The 23,038-nt window shown below is 43.1% G+C and overlaps 1 protein-coding gene across 2 annotated transcripts; it reads left to right on the top strand.

Moving 5' to 3' along the window:
• The first annotated feature begins 552 nt into the window (after positions 1-552).
• Positions 553-22,521, top strand: enc2 (ectodermal-neural cortex 2). Of its 2 annotated transcripts, none has more exons than XM_030732389.1 (13): positions 553-707; positions 5,173-5,246; positions 10,661-10,878; positions 11,008-11,113; positions 12,081-12,326; positions 12,437-12,526; positions 12,719-12,882; positions 14,717-14,864; positions 16,157-16,353; positions 17,079-17,184; positions 18,703-18,846; positions 19,130-19,546; positions 20,808-22,521. In XM_030732389.1, exons 3-12 carry the CDS (start codon positions 10,697-10,699, stop codon positions 19,514-19,516), a joined length of 1,770 nt encoding a protein of 589 aa, XP_030588249.1. In that variant the 5' UTR covers positions 553-707; positions 5,173-5,246; positions 10,661-10,696; the 3' UTR covers positions 19,517-19,546; positions 20,808-22,521. The 2 variants fall into 2 exon arrangements, with proteins under 2 accessions (XP_030588249.1, XP_030588250.1); XM_030732390.1 differs by having other exon boundaries at positions 10,664-10,878.
• Positions 22,522-23,038: the final 517 nt, after the last annotated feature.

Genomic DNA, 23,038 nt, shown 5'->3' on the forward strand with positions numbered 1-23,038 from the left:
AAGAAGCCTTTCGGATGAGAGGTGAAACGTCTTCAAGAAACAAAAAGAAGTCCAGTCGCCTTTTTCAAGCTCCAGAGACTACTATGACCTGGATAACTGAGAATCTACACAGACATATGTTAAAGTGAACAGCGCGTGATCAGCAAACACATCTGCTTTCCTAACACCAGAAAGAAGAAGGTCGGAGCGTGAGCAGCATCAGCACCGAGACTTCATGCTGCCTCAATTACTCTACAATTGAACCTGTTACAATAAATGGCTCCCGCTGTTTCCAGCTGTCACTGATAAAAAGCCGGACAGAGACTGTCTTAAACTGTGTCGACATGCAGCCGTTTAAAAGCCGCCTCTCTTTGTTGATTCCCGGCTGAATCGCCTCCTCAGAGACGGCGCGTTTCATCGGGTTAGCTCCGTGAGGACGAGGATTGGCCCGCGTTAAACAAAGTGCAATCTTATTGGCTGAGATTCAGCTGCTCGACGCAGCGGATTGGTTTACGAAAACGAGCCAGACAAACCCCATTGGCTGCTGCTCCGGGGCCGTGTGAGGGCGTCCTGCCCGGCCAGTAACAGACAGCCGTCAGGCCGAGCGCCCCAAGGAGACGGAGAAGAGGGATCCGCGGTTAGGCTTTTGTGACGGGATTGTGATGTTTTGAGTCAGTGGAGAGGTGATGCTGTACCCGGCGCGGATTTGACCTGCAGCTGCTCTGAACGTGAGTAACAGCAGCCTTCCCACTCGGACCGCTGTGGGACTCAGTGGAGGAGTGAACTCGGTGCCAGTTATTGGCACAGAAATTAGCCTCAGGGTTTAGCAGGCATTGGCACTTCAGACCTCATGGCGTGTATTATTCGCTCTCAGCGTATTTCTTTTGGAAATCAAGTGTTTGTGCCATGTAAGCGAGCGAGTTTCTGCTGGCGGCTTAAAGACGGGCGGACTCTGAGTGGAGCACAGCTAAATGAAAGCTATTCACTCCAGTCCCAGCGGAAAGCTTTCCCATTTGGAAACGCGGACAGGTCTCTGGAAATGCATCACTCGGCCGTGCTTGTGTTGGTGTTGGTGTCGGTGCTGGTACCGGTATTGGTATTGGTGTTGGTGCTGGTACCGGTATTGGTGTTGGCGTTGGTGCCGGTATTGGTGTTGGGAATAACTTCACCTGGAAGCTAACTCCGTGGACTGATGGCTAACTTGGCCTCAGACCCAAAGTTTGGTGCTTGTATGGGGAAAGTGTTTCTGTCCTGGTTGGCTGGCAGCCACAGCAGGTCTCCAGCATCTTTCAGGGACATATTTGTCTTTGTAACCATATTCTCTGATTATGCAACCGTGTTGCTCAATTATTTAACTTTGGATAAATGATTGAAGCGCGCGGAGCTGCCAGCTGCTCCATGAAGGACAATTAAAGATGCGCACATTTTACTGAGTACTTGATTTTATGTTTTCTAATATTTTGTTGTATTTAACCTGTTTTCATGTTTAGATTTTGGGTTAAGCAGACTTGGAGGGGATTTAGTGTGTTCACACTATGTGTTACTAGTAATGATCAGAGAGGTCACACACCTCACGGGAAACATCGATGTGCACAGTAATGATCACTATTAGATATTATGACTAGCGTATGGCCATTGGTGAGTTTTTCACTGTGACTGAGGAAAGCACAAAGTTCGCCAAAGTAAACGGTAGGGGGACCACCACGAAAAAAATCATAACAGACCTAATCACAAGCAGGAGCCTCAGTATGAGCCCAATGATCAGAGCGGTTACAAAGAAAATCAAAGAGATGAGTGAAAAAGAAACGGGCTGATCTTCTGTTATCTGGTCTTACAGTTAGAAACATACCAGGAAATCTGAATACCTGCCATATGTTTTTTCACTCATATAAATATGTTGCACCTGCTTTTGTTTGATAAGGAACAATGTGTCAGGCAAAAGGTAGTGTCAGTTCATTATTTATACGTTATTTTCAGTTGTGCAGTTTTGGGGGAAATTAGAAAGCTTAATAACTTAATCATCCATCCATCCATCTTCTTCCGCTGATCCGGGGCTGGGTCACAGGGGCAGCAGATCTCCCTCTTCCCAGCCAGCTTTTCAGGAGGAACACCGAGGTGTTCCCAGGTTACACAAGAGAGATAATCTCTCCAGAGTGTCCTGTGGGTGGCCTGGGGCCTCCTCCCAGTAGGATATCTCTGGAACACCTCATCCAAGAGGGCCCGGGAGGCATCCAAGTTAGATGCCTGAACCACCTCAACTCCTTTCAATGTGGAGGAGTAGCGGCTCTACTCGGAGTCCCTCTCAAATGATTGCACTCTTCACCCTATCTCTGAGGGAGAGCCCAGCCACCCTCCAGAGGAAGCTCATTTCTGATGCCTGTATCTGCAATCTCGTTAATTTGGTTACTACCCAAAGCTCGTAAGTGTAGGGACGTAGATCAACCGGTAAATCGACAGCTTCGCTTTCACACTCAGCTCTCTCTTCATCGTGACGAGATTCTGTGGCCAGGCTGAGAAAATGAGAGTGAAGCAGTTGTATCAAAGTTGGCAACACTGTGAACTCACTTTGAAATGTTGTATTTAAAATACAAAGTTAGAGAGGTGGGGCTGAGATGGTTTGGACATGTGCAGAGGAGGGATAGAGGAGATGTTGGACGAAGATGCTGAAGATGGAGCTGCCAGGCAGGAGGAAAAGAGGAAGACCTCAGAAGATTCATGCATGTAGTGAAGGAGGACAAAGAGGGCCAGTGTGACAGAAGATGATGGTAAGGATAGGCTGGGATGAGGCAGATGATCTGCTGTGGTGACCCCCTAAAGTGAGCTGCTAGGAGAAGGAATGACCTCAGAAAAGAGTGATTTTCTGTAGTAATGTTTTAAAATTGATTAGATGTTTTAAAAAAGGCAAAATTCAGTAAGTTTCACCTGAAAAGGTTCTTCTCCTCGGGGTTTATAGGCTGCATGTCTCGTTCTGCTGACTGCTGAGCAGCTGTTTGTCTCTTTTATCATTTTCTTTATAACTTTTGCAGCTTCTTTACTTTCTCTCTTTTTTTTTAAAAACCCTAACCACCATTTTTACCTAATTTTTGGCTTCTAATTTCTTCTTCAGTTTCTTGCACATAAACAAAATAAATAAAAAATTTGATATTAAAAAAAAACAAATCAGACAGAGGGTTATGGTGGATGTGTTGGTCATTGTTTGTGTGACCGGGACATGAACACTGCTCCATAACCATTGACACTGGCTCTTGGGGGTAGGTGAGATAAGAACTAAGATGGCTCCTGATATAGAATTAGCAGAGCAGCAGGGTCTGTGTAGAGCACGATATGATGGGACCCTGACCAGTACAAAGTCTATGAGGAAATGTTTGGCACGAGAGAGACGCTCATCACTGAGAACAGGAGTGACCTCTGGGACAGGGTCATGCTGCAGTGGGTATCGGTCAGAATTAAAAGCAGGCTGTACAATGAGGTTTTTGGTAAGATGCTTAATACCCTTTGCTTTTGGGTGTAAGCCAGCTAATTTGTCATTTCTGGTCCAAAAGCAGTCGGTTACTAATAAAGCCAAGCCTGCAGAAAGAACCCCTTTAACTGTGTTTACTCCTCATCAGTCATGGAAGTGTGCTTTTTAGTTAGCTGTCCAGGTTGGTAGTTGGCACTTTTAATAACCTAAGTTATAATATGCAACCCACTCAGAAATCAGCCCCTTGTTGGTGAGTTACTGACTCAGACCTACACACTCTGAGCAACACATTCAGCCATGCTAGTTATGGGTAAACAAGCTCAGGCCTACTGACTGCTAGTCTCTTAACAAAGACGCGATCAATTCAGTCCATTCAGCCACTACGTTGATATTCCACTGGTGAACTATGCTACTGAAAGATAGGATTGTGTGTAGGTGTGTGCATTTGTGTGTGCTGTAACAATATGTGTATTTATGGTGAACTGTTTGAGGTGGTATGAGACTTTTGTTGGGCACAAATGCCGATGCCTGGATTCAGTACTACTTTAACATGTCTGAGGAACTCAACTAATCTGGATGCAGCAAACCGCATCCAGCACACTGAGCCTGTGCACAGAATAAACCCATGGACTCATCATATTGGAGCCCCCACAAAAAAAAACCCCTTGTTCTCCAATTATAACAACTGCTCTACACACTATGAGGATCCATCTGTCCAGTCTCTACTCAAACATACTCTCATTACTGCTTCATATAACTGCAGTAGCACTGGCCTACAAACATAACTTGCAAAGACGTGCAGTGATTGTAAAAGTGCTCAAATTACTTGATTAAATACCTCCATGTTATTATGTTTTAATGACATTGTAGCATTGTACCTGCTCTCTAGTTAGTGCATTGGTTCTGGTACATCCCAATTCAGAGAAAAGATTCGTGCTCAGCAACTCACAGTTTGAATCATAAAGTTAGCAGATACAGTAGCATCTGCTAACTTTGTATTTTTTGTTTGTTTATAAGGCGTATAAAATTTGTTTAATTTAGGTTCAGTCTGTATTTTTTCTTTGGTCATCCTCACCTTACAGGAATGTATGTATATTTTGATCTCTCAAAAACAGACATAGAGCAACCTCCCATGCTGGCGTCCTCTGGCGTAGGTCAGATAAAGACTGGTTGAAATTTTGAGTTAACTATCTCAAAATTTAGAGTTTTTCAAAAAAATTTTGTTAATATTGTTTCAAGTTAGTTCTGCAAACCAGGAAGCTTAGTGAAGGATGTCATTTCCTTGTTAAATGGAAGCAGATGGCGCAGACGCATGCCCACTCACAATCGGGTAGTGACTGCATCAGTGAGCTACCAATCTTACAGCAAACGTGAACAAAGCGGCACCTTCATCCTCCAGGAACCGGTGGATCCTGGAGGATGTTTTGGTGGTTGTCTCATTGTTACCCCTCTAGTGCACCTCTTGTTTTATTAACTGCAATACAGCTGAATCTGATCAACAGTTTCTCTGATACTTAATTGACCAGATCAATATCCCAGAAGTTTAATTGATTCAATGCTAAACTCTGATTTAAGAATTGTTCCTTTAATTCTTTGAGCACTGTATATCACTGAATGTAGCATTTATAGATCATAATATTGCACAGACATGGCGGGTCTTTGTGAATATGTTTGAAGCCGTGAGGATAATTAATGTAAACATGTCCCTCCTTCCCTTTCTCTCTTATATTTAGGCCCGACAGGTGGTTAACTGAGGCTGAGCAGGCCAACAAGCTTGCATTACACTGGCAGATACCCTGGGCGATTGGTGAGTGTGCATAAACTTTTGTAGTTCTATTATATTTAGTATCTGTATAATGCATATTGTGTTAGCCCTGCGACAGAGTGGTGACCTGTCCAGGGTCTACCCTGCCCCTCACCCTAAGGCAGCTGAGATACACTCTATAGCAGGGATACTCAACTTGATCTAGCCGAGGGCCACATTTGGAAAATGAGAAGTGGCCGAGGGCCAGCCATTAAACTACATTCATATAAAATGAGCAAACTTTAAAAAAGACTGATAGCTTGTGCTCATATTTTGATGCATTTTATTAGCTCCACTGCAATTCAGCAAGATATATTTTGAACCATCTTGAACAGCATAGCTGGAACGTTTCCTATTATGCAGGCAAATATTGGACAAATTCAAAAATGAAAATGATTATTAACAGTTCTTAGGCATAGAATGAACATATTTCAGCTCTTTTGGTGTGAAAGCTGTTTATAAAATATATTAAACACATAACTGCACAGTGCAAGCCACCAAATGTTGGAATAGTTCAGAAATACAATTTAAAAAAAAAAAAAACTGCTTTACTATATTTCAGTTATTTTAAAGTTTGGAACAGACAGCACAGGTATGTAATCAGATGTTTATGTTTTAACCTCTTCATGCATCACATACTATTAGTTACTGACTACATGCTTAATGTGAGGTAACACATCTCATTTCCTTTGAGAGCTTACTGAAGTTTGGTTTCTGAGAGGTCAAGGCAATATGCAAGCACTGGTTGAGATGTGAGTTGGTGAGTCTATTGCGCTTTTTGTCCTTAATTAGATTCATCACTGAAAACCCCGACTCGCATATGTAAGTGGATCCGAACATTGTCAAAATGTATATAGCGAGTCTTTTAGAGTTCGGATACTGATGAACAGAGTGTGCCCAAAATTCACACAGTCTCTCCTCTCTGAACTTGGCTTTTAGGACATCATTAGCCTGCATCTGGACCAGTTCCAGCTGGAAAGCGCCCTCACTGATAGCAGGCACAGCGTTTTTTGCCTCTGCTGGGCAGCTCCCGGTGACAGCAACGGCGAACGGGTTGCGCACAAACAGTAGCAGTTGCTGTGGGATTTTGAAGTTGTGAAACCGCGATCTGAAGTTCTCTGACAGATTTTTTAACAGTGCTACCATTCGTGACAGCACAATCCCATTTGTAGGAACATCACGCAGGGTAGGGAAGTGACGTTTTTTCCCCTCTATGTCCGTCACGAATACGCCCAAGGTTGTCTGAAAAGCGCTCACTTTTTCAAAGAGCTCTCCCACATCCGAATCCCCACCTTGGAGCTGCAGGTTAAGATGGTTCAAGTGATTAGTGATATCACACAGAAATGCAACCAGAGCCACAGATTCCTGATCTTGCATAAACTGAGAGAACTCATCTGCTTTCTTTGTTTTTTGACCGGAAAGAAATTCTGTGATTTCTTTGCGCAGTGCAAAGAAGCGCTGTAGGACTCGCCCCCTGCTCAGCCATCTGACATCATTGTGCTGTAGTAGGTCTGAATATTGAGCTTCTTGCTCCTGTAGTAGCATTTTGAAAAGCCGGTGCTGTAAACTTGAAGTTGAGCGAATGTGATTTACAATTTTGATCACTGTGTCCATCACTCCTTTCATTTCACCAGACAGTTTGGCACACAACACCGTCTGGTGAATGATGCAGTGTAGTGAACTAACTGTGGGGTGGTCCGCTATGAGACGTGATGCTAAGCCCCTCTCTCGGCCTATCATAGATGGCCCACCGTCAGTTACAAGGAGGTTGATTTTATCCAGCTCCAGAGAATTCTTATCAAAGAAACTTTTCATAGAATTGTACATGGCCTCACCTGTTGCATTGCTCTTGATGGGCAAAAGGCACAGCAGCTCCTCTTTGAAAAGCTCCCCGTTAAAATATCTCACAAACACGGACAGCTGTGCAGTGTCTGTTGCATCTGTAGACTCGTCCATAGCTATTGACATGTAATCCACACACTTCAGTTCAGCAAGTAAAGTAGAAAAACTGTCCTCATACAACGTTTCTAGTCTCCGTGCCGCCGTTGAATCCGAAAGCTGAACCTGCTTCACGCGGTTAACGATGTCATCTTTGTGTTTGTCACCGGCAAACAACTCCTCCACGATTCCCAAAGTGCACACTTTCACAAGCTCAGCGTCCACAAATGGCTTGCCCTTTTTAGCCAGCTCCCAGGTTACACGCAGTGAAGCAGCGGTGGCTTTTTCAGCAGCAGTAGTGGAAGTCGTCAAGATTGTTGATGTGGTAGCATAAGACAACTTTAAGGCCTCAGTCTTGTCTTTTCGTGCAATGCTACCAACCGGGAAAGCTGCACTGAAGCTAGCATGTTTTGACTCGTAATGCCGCTTAATGTTAGCAACTTTGCATACAGCAACTGTCTTTTGGCAAATTAAACACAACGGTTTTGCGTTGGCATGAGGTGGCAAAATGAATGCAAAATCATCTGTCCATTTGTTATTAAACTGTCTGTTTTCGACGTCAACTTTTCTCCGCTTACTAACCTCACTCATTTTTTGCCAAGATATTCATTTAAGGACACGTCTTTTCCTCGCAGATCAGCAGTGATTCTTGACCTGCGCAAACTGTTCACTACCTTAAAGGCCCAAATCATTAGGACCTAAAGGGCCGTGTACAAACTAATGATTCTGTCTTACAGACAGTTCACTTTGTGAACACAAGGGGGAATTATTCAGCATTTGTTACACAATAAAAGGGAAAATTATTTTAATTTTGAGCAATTACAAGAAATGGCCGCGGGCCGGTCACCAGCCAATCACGGGCCGGATTTGGCCCGCGGGCCGTGAGATGAGTATGACTGCTCTATAGACTCAACTTACTGAACCACCTGAAAACAAACTGCAGTGTGATGAATGCATGAAGGCCAAGAGAAACAATGCAGTGCTAATGTGAATCATTCAACATCAGCTCATCAGCATTTGCGTAACCATCCAGGTCTCAAAGACACGGTGAAATCACCGACAGTATTGCATTTTATTTTCCCAAAGATGCACCCACTAAACACAGTGAGTGATGAAGGCTTCAGGAAAATGGCCAACATAAAGATATGTGATCCGCTTGCACAATTTTTAAGTCTCAAAACCTGCGTTGCGTGCAGAGTCTGGCAGGGGAAACGGTGATCTCACAGCTGTCAAATACTCTGCTATTAGTTTCACATCCATCATACAGGTCCAATGAGTGAAAGGAGTCTTCTAAGAGATGCACTGAAGTTTATGTTACTGCAAAGGAATGCAGTTTATTTTACTGCAAAGCAGGAATGTAGCACAGCATGGATGTGCAACAAAACATTTTTGTCACTAAAATCAGTGAATAATCCTGATTTAAATAACTGTAATCTCAATATTGATCACAATAATGATGATAATCATTTTGGCCATACAATGAAGTCCTACCAATTATTACCACTGCCTAACCCTTAGCCCTAACATAATCATGATTCTAAGGTAGGTATCTTACTGCCTTCTGACACATCCTATGAATGTGTGTCAGAAAATGTCCAAATTACTATGGCCTAAAACTGGGCCTCCCAAAGGTAGATATGAAAACATGAACGCTCACGTGTGCTTTGAGAGCTGTGTCATGCTGCTGTGTTGTCCACAGCGTGCTTTGTGTTTGAATGTGCTAGCACTTCCCATCCTTTTGTTGTTCATTCAAAGCAGAATCCAGGCACAGGCACAAACTCGTGTCAAATCTGTCACACCGTGTTATGACTTTACTCTCAAACGCCATGTCAGCAAATGTAGATACACACACACACACACACACACACACACACACACACACACACACACACACACACAAAAGCAGCGATTGGGATGCTGACCCAGCATTCCTTCTAGCCTGGGGTGTTCAACCAAATGGCCATCAGTGTAATTATATTGTATCAACCGCCAATTAGAAATGATGTGTTCTTCGTCGAACTGTCTGCTGTGCAGAGTCTTATATGTGCATGGAAGCCCTCCAAAAAGTTGCTGCCAAACTGACATTTACCATGCAAAAGGCTGCAAAATGGCTAAGCAGTTCTTGTCTTACTCTGAATACCAAGAAAACAATGACCACATTCTCTGAATAAACACCACAAAGGAAAGACTGCAGCGTGCCTCAGGGTTGGGCAGTTTGCTCCATACACCAGTTGACCTGTTGTCACCAATGGCATCACCCCTGTCAGTGCTCCACTAACCTCCACAGCGTAAAGTCTGCAGTCCAAATGTTAAAAAGTGTGTAGGTGATGCACACACGCACACATACACACACAGGGAGTCACTTTAAGCATGAAGTGTTCACATGCAGTGCTGATTGATTTCACCGACTGTAATTAGTTAACTGGAGGGATATCAGCTGACAGCTAAAACAGCACTTACTGACTCTTCACTTATTCACAGAATTCTAGTTCGTGTGTGTGTGTGTGTGTGTGTGTGTGTGTGTGTGTGTGTGTGTGTGTGTGTGTGTGTGTGTGTTTTCCCTCTTTCCCCTCTATCTCACCTGTCTGTGCTGCACTCTGCATGCTTCCTTTCAAAGTGTGCAGAAGCTGGGTGTATGAACCTGTGTGTGCATGCCGGACACATCTGTGAGACCCAACATGAAAACTACAGCAGCAGATTTTTTTTGTTATGATACTCAGAGCAGTGAGATTAGCTTAACGTGTCAATGGGGAAATGAGTTTGACTGGTGAGCTGGTCGATCCCCGACAAGCGAGGCACCGCTTCCTCCCTCAGCCGGCTCCTTTAAAGCAGTTAAATATTCTGGTTTTTTTCTCATGATGTGAAAAGATTTTTGGTGCTCCGTCTCGTCAGCACTAATTTCATGCTTCTTTGCGACATCATTTCTTTGCTTTATATAATTCTGCACACATTTACTTAACATTTTGATATTTTCACGTTTGCGTGTGTGTCTGTGTGTGTGTTTACCTTTATTTTATAAATGCATTGTGTATGTGGTCCCTGTAAGAAATAAACAAAAGTAGAAATATTGAGCGAGTGTGGGAGATGGAGGGCGGCCCCTCTTCTGTCAAACAGACCAAACAGAATATCCAGATGTCTCACAGATCTGACACTTGGAGAAGTGCATTTTATTTTAATCTCAGATTTTATTCTATAGCTTCCATAAAGCACTGGTCCTTGAGCCAGTCCTTTCAAACTCATGGTTCAGTTTAGAACATTTCCTCTGCGGTCCCTCAGTTCGCTGAGAGGAACTCATTCAGGGCACAGCTACCATTAGTTGAACATGAGCTGTTGTAGGTAGAAATTTGGTTCAGGTACATTTAGTGTTTGTGCGCTGTGCACAGAACTGTGTACCTGCTTGTGACCACTTGTATGCATGCATCTATACCCCTAATCCCGGCTGGTCCCGCGCTGTGACATCGTTTCCTTTCTCTGCACAGTAGGAGAGATTGCCGGAGGTGCCAAACAAAGCTGCCATGTCGGTGACTGTCCATGAGAATCGGAAATCCCGGACTAGCACAGGCTCCATGAACATCTCATTGTTCCACAAGCCGTCACATCCCGACAGCGTCCTGAGCCATTTGAACACCATGAGGAAACAGTGCATGTTCACTGATGTCACTTTGTGGGCTGGCGATCGCTCGTTCCCCTGCCACAGGTAAAGTCACGCTGGCAAAGTTTTAATGGTTGCACTGTGACACAGAGTAGCAGCTCCAGCATCTCTGGAGATCGTTTTAGATGACCTGTGAGTTCCACATTTGCTCATTTCTCTGTTTGTGTCCTGTAGGGCCGTCCTGGCAGCCTGTAGCCGTTACTTTGAAGCCATGTTTAGTGGAGGGCTGAGAGAGAGTCTGGACAGTGACGTCAATTTCAGAGACAGCATACACCCCGAGGTACTACTCTGCATTTTTCTCTTCATTTTTATCTGTTTTCCTCTTTACCTGGTGTAAATAAGCTGTGGCTTCAACTGGTCTACACACGCTTATGCTGGCACACCAACCCTGTCCACTGTTAACAAAGAGATCCTATGGTATTTGATTTTGCATGCCTTTAGTCAGCTTAAGATTTAGAGGACAGGAAGTATAATGTAAAGAGATGAGGAGAGACGGGCTTCAGCATTGGTCCTTTATCTCTTACATTAAACAAATGAGCAGGGCAGCAGGTTTTCATCTGCACAGTATTATCAGAATTAGAAACATCCTGTCCCATCAGTGGTCCGATAACCTCCTCTGCCTCCTCATCCGGGACTTATTATTAGGCTGTTCTAAAAGCTGCCCGAAAAGCTTTAGTGGAACGGGGTCTAGAAGGAGATCATCTTTCTCCCATGTTAGCCTCTCTTCATGGGTTCCTTGTAAGTCCAGAGTTGATATAAAATTTCTCCTTGCCACATACTTTCCTGAGTGATCAGGCTTCACTTTGTGTCATATTTTCTCAGTCGAGCACGTCTCTCTCAGCCTGCAGACCTATTTGTTTTCCTAGAGTTTCTGAAAGTAGGCTGGGTGGCAGAGGCTTCGGCTCTCAGGCCCCTCTCCTGTTCGGATAACGGCTTCAAATTTTCCTTATTACATTTGGCTCAGGTGACTCTAAAACATTATTTTTTATTGTATTTTATTTCTATTTTATTTACCTTTTTATTTTACTAGGATGTCAAACTAAGATCAAAATCTTAGCTGAGGTAGCAGCCATGCAAAATCATTAAAAATGCTGTGTAAACATGATCTGCAAACATCAACAATAAAACCACCCACCAGTAAAACCTCACGCCTCCTTCACTGCGTTCTTTGATCCTTCAGCAGGAGGTTTACATGTTTTTAGCGTGCTCGTACATATGTCTGACTTTCTCGTGCTCTGCTCGGCTAGGTCCTGGAGCTTCTGTTGGACTTTGCCTACTCTTCTCGAGTCATCATAAATGAGGAGAATGCTGAGTCACTGTTAGAGGCTGGCGACATGCTGCAGTTTCACGACATTCGGGATGCAGCAGCAGAGTTCTTAGAAAAAAACCTGCATTCGTCCAACTGCCTGGGAATGATGCTGTTATCAGACGCTCATCAGTGCAAAAGACTGTACGAGCTGTCGTGGAGGATGTGTCTGTTACACTATGAGACGGTAAAGAGCACGGATGTGCTTTAGAACTTCTTGTTTTCTCTAAGTTTATATATTAGTGCGTGTGAGTGTGTGTGTGAGAGTGTTGGATATAATAGTATTTGTGCTTTCAGGTGAGGGAGTCGGAGGATTTCTACAACCTCTCTAAGGATCAGCTGCTGGAGCTGATTCTTAGTGATGAGCTGGAGATTGAGGATGAACAGGTGAGTGCTCTTACTCAGTGGGACTCACCTGTCTGTCACATGTTTCTGTAATTTCTTCAGGGCCCCACTGATGTGTTTGGAAACGATGTTTGTTTCATCCCTTTTAACAAATACGAGCTGTAACCACAGAATGCTCCTTATAAAGTGTCGGAGGCGATAAATTGATTTTGTTGGTGATTTGACTCGTGGCAGGTTGTGTTTAACTCTGTGATGCGGTGGGTTCGATTCGACTTGGAGGGTCGGCGTCTTCATTTACCAGAGCTGCTGACGGGCATCAGGTTGGCTCTGCTCCCCTCTGAGTGTCTGCTGGAGGCTGTAGCTTGTGAAGAGCTGGTTATGGCTGACAAGAGGAGCAGGTAGGCAGCACCAGGGATGTGAAAAGACCACCCGCCTGAAGTCTGTTTCTGATGGTTTGGTCAGAGACATTCACACCGGTGGCTGCTGAGAGATGTTTGGCAGAAAGATGAAAACATTTTGGAACTTGATGATAAGAAAAAAAAATATTTTCACTAGTCCCAGAACTATTTCTGAAGTACTTCAGTGTAGTATTTACAATTGAACATTTTCATAATAGTCAAATAATGTAGTAATAGCACTAATAAAAATAATAGTAATACCGATAACTATTACATGTTTGGTGCTGTGTCTTCTTACCTGGTAACATTTGTGTAATAAGCATGAATCAGCACTGCCAACTTTAAAACAACCTGTTTCTATTGAATTTCATTCTTTAGCCTCCTAAAGTATTGGAACACTGAGGACATCCCTTTATTTTTGCTGTAGACTGAAAACATTTGGGTTTAAAAAGACAAAACATCTCAGCTTTTATTTCCAGGTGTTTACATCTGGATCTGATACACAGTTCAGAAGAAGCACCTTCTGTCTGAAGCCACCCATTTTTCTTGTGGCCTCACTGTTCCAGTACTTTAGGAGGGCCATGTGTGTCGGATGTTTTGGATCTTGCAGTAATCAGAATAGTTTGTAGCCACTGACAATTTTTTTATTTTTGGTGCTTTTTCTGATTGACTTTTTTTTTTTTTTTTATGTAAATGTTTACATTGAACATTGATGTACACAGCCATGTACACACATAGCTGGAACACACTGCATGCCAACTAAACAAAAGCCTAACTGCTTCAGCCACAACCATAGCTAGTGACTGGGCTCAACTTGCTCTCAAAATTTCTAATAAAGACACATGTCACTGGTTTAATTTGAGCAACTCCCAGCTTAAAATACAAACAAAAAACTAACTTCACCTAACTAGTCTTCAGTGGAGTACCAGGCTCGAGGCAACTTTAAACGCTAAATTCGTGAGCAGCAAGGAAGCCCGAGAGGTCATTCACTGCCAAACTCCGAAGCACACCCCCACCCAGGATAACCACCAAACACAGTAAACTAAAACAACAAAGCAAAATAACAAATAAGTGCGTCGATGGAAGGGCAGCACGGCCACCCAGCTGAAACACTCTTACTAAAGGGAGTCTGCCCAGTCACTGTCAGCACCTGGAGTAACCCATCACTCTCATACCAAAAAAAAAAAAAATTATTATTGGTTTCCACAAAGATATCCAAAATAGAGTCCAAATGATCCTGGACAAGCCCCCATTTATGTTACGGCCTGGCTCAAAAGCCGCAACATAAGGTGGAGACTGACACCAGAGTTTCAAGAAAAAATGGGGTTTATTTTATATCCTTTGGTAAGCCCTGCTAAACCCATTGCAACCGAGAGAGCAGAAGAGCAAAAAGTGGTGAGCCCTGCAAAGCTGACCTCATACATGCTTTTATCCACACCTCATCAGGTGTAGGTAATCAGCAATCAGCAGAGGCATCACCTGAAACTCTTACTACAAAGAGAGTAGGGATTGCAGAGGGCGTAACAGTGAATAAATCTTGTTTGGTATGCTTGCACATTTTTCCCTTTCTAATAAGACTTGTTTGGATATAAATTTCCACATATTGCTGTCTATAGTTCAGTTTTGTCTCTTATGTTTCTTTTTTTTTGTTATTATTATTCATGTCTTTTTTAAAGATTTTTAAAATTGTCTTTAAAAAAATGTTACATTGTTAATTTAATAAGTGAATTCATACACACAGAAATCAGTGAGCAGCTGTGGCTTTTAACAGACTTCAAGTAAGATGAAAAATAGATCCCATCCTCTCCCGTCTCGTGTGTCGACTGTTCTGCAGGTCCATAGTAGAAGAAGCAATGCAGTGTAAGAAGAAAATTCTTCAGAATGATGGAGTAGTGACTAGTCCTTGTGCCCGACCACGCAAGGCAGGACATACGCTACTTATACTAGGAGGCCAGACCTTCATGTGTGACAAGATATATCAGGTAAAAGGACTTTTCTACTTGTATGGTCTGTTTTCATGTAATGCAATGTTCTGTTTGAAGGGAGAAGGAAAAAAAAGATCCTACTTTTGGGACACTGCTGCATGGTTAACCAATTAAATATGAAGAATGAAATGGCATTTACAGAGCAATTTTCTTGTCCATTTACAAGATCTTATGGACCAGAGCCGCCTTTTTTTTTATGTCATCTTCACTTAAGCATAATTACATGGTCTGTGATTTGGGTCTTTTAGGGAGGGGCTAAATCACACAGGCTTCTGCTGCTCCACACAAAGCTGCTCTCAATGCACCCATGTGATCAAGCTGGAACCCACCAGCTGCAGTGCTTCCCTCTCAGCTACTAAAAAAGGGACCAATTTTGGGTGCTGTTCATAGTCCAGTCGTCCCTCTGTGGCATCACTGCTAACCGATGGCATCACTGTGGGTGAGAGAGGAGCCTACTGTTATGGTAGGGCTATCCACCCACCATAAAAATGTGTGGCCAAACTCACAATAACAAGTGCCCGGGTGAAAGGGAAACTCACATATTGGGAGTTTGTCATTTCCAGCAGGAAGAAATATTTGCACGTTGACAAACAACACTGATGGAAACAACTAATTCATGAACATAAGTGGCTGCATTTGAGCTGAACAGCCAGAATGTTGTTAAGTCATTTAACACTTTTTTTTAACTTACACCTGTAATTCTACTAATTCACCCTGTGTGTGTGTGTGTGTGTGTGTGTGTGTGTGTGTGTGTGTGTGTGTGTGTGTGTGTGTGTGTGTGTGTGTGTGTGTGTGTGTGTATATCTCACCTTCACCCTTCTGCAACACAGTCGGTTTTTCAGCACCAAAAACGTGTGGTGGAAAAGTTCACGAGCAGCCTTTTATTTGCTGATAAATGAGCATCTCTGCAGATGTGGTCACAGGCTTATTTAAAAATCATTTTTTCCTCCTGACTTCTCGTTTGATGCTGATGATGGATCCGTGTAGGGCGGTTCTGCACGTGCACACTGACTTCAAAGCGTGCAGAAGTCTGGACATTATTTCATCGGCACGGCTCGAGTGTCATCAGGTTCCTTTGTGACTGTGGAAACAGCTGCTGACTAAACAAACTGAGAGTGAAATTCAAAGAGATTATTTCCTAGCTTTTATTGGGCTTCACACAAAACACACTGAAACAGCTTCATTTATCCCTAACCTAAGCAAAATGACCCATATTTCATTCTTTTGTTTTTCTGCTTATGTTGAATGCACCAACTTATATTGTTTACATATTTATGTCAAATCCATAGGTCGATCATAAAGCCAAGGAGATCATACCTAAGGCAGACCTTCCCAGCCCTAGAAAGGAATTCAGTGCCTGTGCCATCGGCTGTAAGGTTTATGTGACCGGAGGAAGAGGCTCAGAGAACGGAGTGTCTAAAGACGTCTGGATCTATGACACGGTCCACGAAGAGTGGTCTAAAGGAGCGCCCATGCTGATAGCCAGGTATGCAGATGGCAGTATCACAGTACTGTAGAACCTTTAGGGTTGTTTTCCAGGATCCATCTGTACAGATTGAATTTAGAGTGATAAATGTAAGGTGGTGGACATTTATGTAGAATAGCTGGTATAAATTTGTTGCCCAAAAGTGACATTCTAGATTTTATGAATGTCATATAGGATATCATATAAGATACATTAATGTAATGCTTTTATAAGATATAGCAATGGCATAAAGGAGAAATGATCGAGTAAATGAAGCACGCTGCTGAAGCAGGAATCAGTTTGAAGGGATTTTTGGTGTCTACTGTAACGTTTAGCTTTGTGTCAGAGAACTGACCAGACACACAAAACGGTTCTCGTTTGTGTTCTTGTTGCTTTGTGGAGGAATCGGTGCTTCTGGCTGCATTTCATTCACTTCACTTCACATTGTTTAACAGAAAATGAAAGGGTTAAAAAATGTAAGCATGATTATAATCATTGGCAGCTTAAGAAGTCATGAACTGCAGCAAATGGCAAGACCCTCAAAGGAGCTCTAGGATGAAATGAGTGTGGCTGCAGCTTAAGTTAATAGTTCAAGTGCCAGTTTGTGTGGTGAGATGTGGTGCATAAAAACTTACTGCAGCCCTCTTCAGTAGGGTGGTTTGCACTATACAGTGCTAAACAGAAAGGGCAGCATATGCAAGCCGACCACTGACTGACGTACATAATGCCTTGCTTCCCTTCCACAGGTTTGGCCACGGTTCAGCTGAGCTAGAAAACAGTCTGTACGTCGTTGGAGGCCATACAGCCATAGCTGGGGTTTTCCCTGCCTCTCCGTCTGTCTCCCTAAAACAGGTCTGAAAGCAGTGACTTCTACCCAAAATGGATTTGTTTATTTGTAAGAGACAAGTGGCAGTTTATATACATGAGCCCAGCTAATTTGCAGCATTTGTCTCTTTATGGTTAATACATGCAGCCCTTTAAGCTCTGTGCAAAATAAGTAAAACCAACTACCTGAAACAAAATGACTGAAAAACAAAGCCAACTTTTACACACTCTGGTGTGATGACAGTTCTTTCCACATTTGAAACTTGACTCCTGTGTTGTAGGAAAGGTTTAAAGTTTTTCTGCTCTCTGTGGATTTAACCAACTGCATCTTACCGTACACAAGCAGATGTTACATAAACCATCATGGCAGCTTTCCAGCCCCCCCACCATTGCAAAGTTAGTATAAAGCTAGAAACCCAGAGTTGTCCCCAGTGCATCCATTTGTGTGTGTGTGTGTTAGATAAAAGTGCTTAGGTATAGGTAAAAGCACTGTATGAATGTGTGTGTTTGGGTGAGCCTTGTAGTAGAAAGTACTTTGAGTGCTCAGAGTAGATTTGTAAGCAGCGCTCTGCTGGTCAGCAGCTGCACTCAGACACGGCTGCCGCTTGTTTTGGAAGTCATTTTGAAGCATTGTCTAAATGAATTTAATGGTCAGTTGGTTATAGGTGTAATGGTTCACCGCGGTTAACCGATAACTGTGGTGGTAAACGGCTCTCCATAAACTAAGCACACAACTTTACCTCTGACTTCAGTAAATAAATACATCTGTAACGCATTTACAGTGAAGCTGAATCCAGTTGCACACATATGGAAACAAAACTCAGTTGCTGACACGGGCCACTTTAACCCCACTTTAACCCCAGGACACAGTGTTTAGTGTCCTTTGGTTTAACATTCATATCTAGGTTCAGGGTACAAGGGGGTGTGCCAGTGAAAAATGCAGTGGGTGGCATGACAATGGCCACATAAATTTGTAATAGTCTGTGGGAGGAACGTCAGAGAGGATATTCATGTCTCTCAGAAATACAGTAAAGATGAGGCCTTCATAATTTATTTATTATGTTTTCAATGTAAAAATCGAGGTGAGTGAAAGTGCACCACTGTAAAGAAAAGAGATGGAGAGCATCATTTAATAAAGCACCATAATAATTTTTGGATGCCATTTATTAAAATTAACAGTAATTCAGATTAAGTTTAAATGGCTGTTTTGAGGGTCTGGATGCATTCAGATTAGGATTAGGTTAATGATAGAGGAGGGCTGTGTAAGCACCTTGCCACAAACACAGACTGGAGTGTGACAGTCGGTTAGCCAAAATATTAGTCACTCATCCAGATAACAGTAAAACCATCAATGCAGGCATATTACAGATGACCCACAATGCACCTGCCAAGGTTATCTGAACGGCTGTAAAGAACAGTGAAGAACAGCCATCCATGCAGAGATTCCTCGATCCTCGACAAACAGCTCGGTTTGAATTGTTTTTATGTGTCAACAGAAATTGAAAAAAGTTCAATGTATCAATTTTTTTTTTTTTATTTTACCAGGTTGAGCGGTATGACCCTCTGAGTAATAAATGGACCATGATGGCTCCACTGAGGGATGGAGTCAGTAATGCTGCGGTTGTCTCTGCCAAACTCAAACTCTTTGTTTTCGGGGGGGCCACCATACACAGAGACAAAGCCTCCAAGGTTGGTGCTTTTGGTTGTTTACCTTTCTCAAAAAGATTTTTTCTTATGACTGAACCAGTACTGTATTTCTTTTAATCGCCTCGCCATTAGGTAATTAAATTTGCTACTTATTTATTTATTAACTTTGAGAGACCATCTGTTGTTAAATGTTCTTTGTTTCACTCCGTGTGTAATAAAGATAAACATGTCAAAGACCAATGCCACGTTTAGTGTTAGTGTTGTAAATGCGTGGTGTCAGTGATAGCACTGTAGCCATATAACTCCCTGCATGTTATTTTTCTAGGTCCAGTGTTATGACCCTGTAGGAAACCGCTGGACCATTGCTGCCGAATGCCCCCAACCTTGGCGCTACACGGCGGCCGCTGTCTTAGGAAGCCAGATTTTTATCATGGGTGGCGACACGGAATTCACAGCTGCCTCTGCTTATCGCTTTGACTGTGAAACCAATCAGTGGACCCGAGTGGGCGACATGACGTCCAAACGCATGAGCTGCCACGCCGTGGCCTCGGGAAATAAGCTTTATGTGGTGGGAGGTTATTTTGGGACGCAGAGGTGTAAAACATTGGACTGTTATGATCCCACATCAGATAGTTGGAACTCCATCACCACTGTACCTTATTCACTGATCCCCACTGCCTTTGTCAGCACATGGAAGCACCTACCTGCCTAACTGTGGGATACCAGGAGAAACTCATGCCAGGTATGTTGTGAATAATGTATCAACAATATGTCACACAAATTACTGGCTGGGTGTTTGAGCAATCCATATTTGTTAACTTCAAATATAATTCAATTTTATTTATATAGCACCAAATCACAACAAACAGTCATCTCAAGGCGCTTTGTATTGTGGGTAAAGACCCTACAATAATACAGAGAAAACCCAACAGTCAGAATGACCCCCTATGAGCAGCACTTGGTGACAGTGGGAAGGAACCTCCAGCAGAACCAGGCTCAGGGAGGGGGGGTCACCTGCTGTGACCAAGTGGGGCTGAGGGGAGAGCGACAGAGATTAATAATAACCAATGATTAAATGCAGAGTGGGGTATAAACAGGGTAAAAAGAGGTGAATGAAAAGAAATGCTCAGTGCATCATCTATTTATTTAGGGAAATGTCATAAGTTATAAGTTAATTGACACCTCTCTCTCATATTGTGACATATTGTGGAAGCTGACAGTGTCCCTGGAGTAACAAATAGGGTGGGGTCAACTTTTTAAACCTCAGTCTGGGACAGAGGTTAGATGTTAAAGACAGTGGATCACTTTCCCATCTAGCATCATGGGACAAAGACCAGTGTTTCATCACTTCAGAGCCTTGTTGCCTACCAACAGTCAACAGAAATGTAAAGCTTGAAGCCGCGTTACTCCAGTCACTGAGCTTTTTCTCCAGACCTGAAGGAGAGCACAAAATTATTATATTTTTACTATTGCTCATAATAGTAGTAATGACAGCAGCTTTTGCTCAGCTGTGTAATCTGGGAACCCATCGTCTAGTTTGCTGACCCTGGGGCCAAAGGTCAGCATTTGTGTCCTTCTGGGTGAGGAGTTCTGCTCTGAATGTGTTAAACAGGTGAAACTCACAAATGCACCAAAAACACCTGAACAGGTTTCTGTTCTCATGCAGACGTCCTCATTTAAAGCTCCACAGGTCTGAAAAACAGAGCCAGCGTGAGCCGCAGGGCCTGTGGAGCATGGTGGTGGTTCCCTGTCATACACTTTAATGTTCCCTTAATAATACGGTAACCGTTAAAGTGTATTTATGGAACCAAATGAAAAACAGCGGCAGCTCTGGCAGCGTTACTGGACTAATGCTCCTTACAAGAATGTCTTCACAGAGATGATTGTTTTTCTCTAATCGTGGACCGATGATCGAGGTTGACGACCAGCATTTTTGTTTTCTTTTTAAATATGAAGCTAATCTTTCTGTTGCTTCCTCTTTTATTTCTTTATTTTTTCCCCAGGACTCACTGGAGGAGAAACTCTGAGATTGGCTGAGGCTGACGCGACACACAGGACGATCTTTATGAAAAGGACTCGGTGTGGTTAACGGGCCCGCAGCGCACCGGTCACCACACATAAAACGACCATTACAGTGCTTCCTAAGTAATGAGATGCAGCTCAAAGAGACCCTTTGAGGGGATAGATGGATGTGTTTATCAGCAGTGTGTGTGTGTGTTTCTTTAGTGTCTTACGAGTCAAACCATTCCAGTGTAAAATCAAAAATCTAAGAGCTGCCAGATGATTTTTTTTACCCGAGTAATTTCCCTCAGAAATGCAGCAATAGAAGCAGAAGCCGAACCCGGGGGGTCAGCCTGTCACTCAAACACATTTACATCCAATATAAATAAAATAAATGCCAACAAGAACATTTTTCTTTGAGTGTAGAAAAATAGCTAATTAGCATTCATTCATTCATTCATTCATTCGTGGGACTTGTAGGCTAACAGTTGTCGGGTGTGATGGAGGTTTCAGGCTTTTGCAGTGGGAGGTTTTGTTTGTTCCTGTTTTTAATTTCTTTGTCAGCCTCCATCTTAATATCCATAAGACAGTTTCCAGTTCATGCAGAAACAGGTGGATATTCACTCTAATAGCAAATAAGTGAAAATGATGTGATCATGAAAACATATCCGGTTCCTGTTAATCGTCCAATAGTAAAAAACCACTGGAGATAAAACTCATGATGCTTTGTGAAAGTCCTGCTGTTCAGTGTCTGAACCTGAGCAGACTTCCTGTTAGACTTTATTCACCTCACTGTAAGAACCCCCACAGTCCAGATTCCCGTAGTAGCGACATAAGTGGGCCGCATGAATTCCCACAGGAGTTACATCACTCCACAGCAGTTAGCCTGTGTGGGAGGCTGTGCAGTGACCAGTCATGTCAAACTGAGTTTGAGTCAACACCAAGAAAGTAAGAATGGAGATCCTGGTGCTGAAAGCGCGACGCTCAAACATCGAGTGATGATGTGACGCGTCCTCTAATCTGCTTTTGGGCCTTTGGAGAAAATTCAAATGTACATTTGGTTGTTTATAATCTCAAAGTGCAGATGCAGTGCGTTGTACTTCCTGTGGCGTGATGACGCTCTGAGTGAATGTGTGCGCCTAAGTAACTTTTTAGTGGTTTTAACTGACAAATATGAGAAGCACAGAGCAGCTTGATGAGAAACGGGCACTGCCAAAATGAAGAGAACTCTTTATTTTCTCTGTGACATCCGTGGACTTTTAATATTCAACAATGAATTCATCAGCAGTGCCGTGGATTTGTCCTCAGTGTCGAGTGTTTTCCCCGTGCTCAGTACCAGCTTTCACAAACTGGCACATACGGACACATAAAGTAGCACAAAAAGAAATGAGCAGTTTCTGCAGTACACACTCACAGCAGAGTGGGTGTGTTGTATCGGCTCTGTCATGGTGTACAGTATTTACTGATGTTCGAAGCGTTTTTGCACTTGTTCCGTCTGTAACTTCATGAAGAGCCTGACTGATGATCCCTGAGTTGGAATTTAGTGATTTCTCTGGAGAAATCTTCTTAAGCATGAATTTCTAAAATTGGAGGAAGAGGTAAGGATGAAGATGTTTCTTAAAAAGTGAGGCTTTTGAGATGATTTAGAAAAACTTTTCTAAGTGTGGTACTGTAATGTTTTTACTGGTGGTAATAAACATGGACTCACTTTTCAAACTGGGCTTGGCTCTTGAATGTGAAGACGAGGATGACTGTTTGTCCCAATGTGTTTGACTTTAGAAAAGGAAACAAAGGCAGCAGATGAGACGCTGAATCCTTCCATGATCGCCCTCAGAGAGGAATCAGCAGTGGAAGGCTGTTATTGTCCACAGTACGCAGGTCATCATTTACTAATGTGCACAGTAAAACACATACTGGTGAAACAAAATTACAGGTAGGCTGATGAAATGTGCACTGACTCATGTTCTTGACTCTGTTTTTATCAGTGAGTCAGAGTCATTGTCAGAACATGCCTGCTCAGTACCTGCTGTCTGCATGCTGCCACACAGAAAAGCCCATTTCCTCTGTGGCACACTGTGCAGGCGAAGTCAGATGGCAGGTTAATAGCAGTTCACAGCCGGCACTTGAGCGTGCGCTGGGCACGCTGCCTGGAACCACTATATGACCCAAATAAGCCACCGCAGCTTTTCCAAGTTCACGCCTGCTTCCACAGAGTTGTTGGGAGGTGAACAAA

The sequence above is a fragment of the Archocentrus centrarchus genome, chromosome 6, assembly GCF_007364275.1.
Source record: "Archocentrus centrarchus isolate MPI-CPG fArcCen1 chromosome 6, fArcCen1, whole genome shotgun sequence".
Classification (NCBI taxonomy): domain Eukaryota; kingdom Metazoa; phylum Chordata; class Actinopteri; order Cichliformes; family Cichlidae; genus Archocentrus; species Archocentrus centrarchus.

Bases quoted from the DNA above. Each gene is read 5' to 3' on its own strand.
- enc2 (XM_030732389.1), top strand. From the start codon at position 10,697: ATGTCGGTGACTGTCCATGAGAATCGGAAATCCCGGACTAGCACAGGC. The intron at 16,354-17,078 runs GTATGCAGATGG...TCCCTTCCACAG, and splicing joins GCGCCCATGCTGATAGCCAG to GTTTGGCCACGGTTCAGCTG. The intron at 17,185-18,702 runs GTCTGAAAGCAG...TTATTTTACCAG, and splicing joins CGTCTGTCTCCCTAAAACAG to GTTGAGCGGTATGACCCTCT.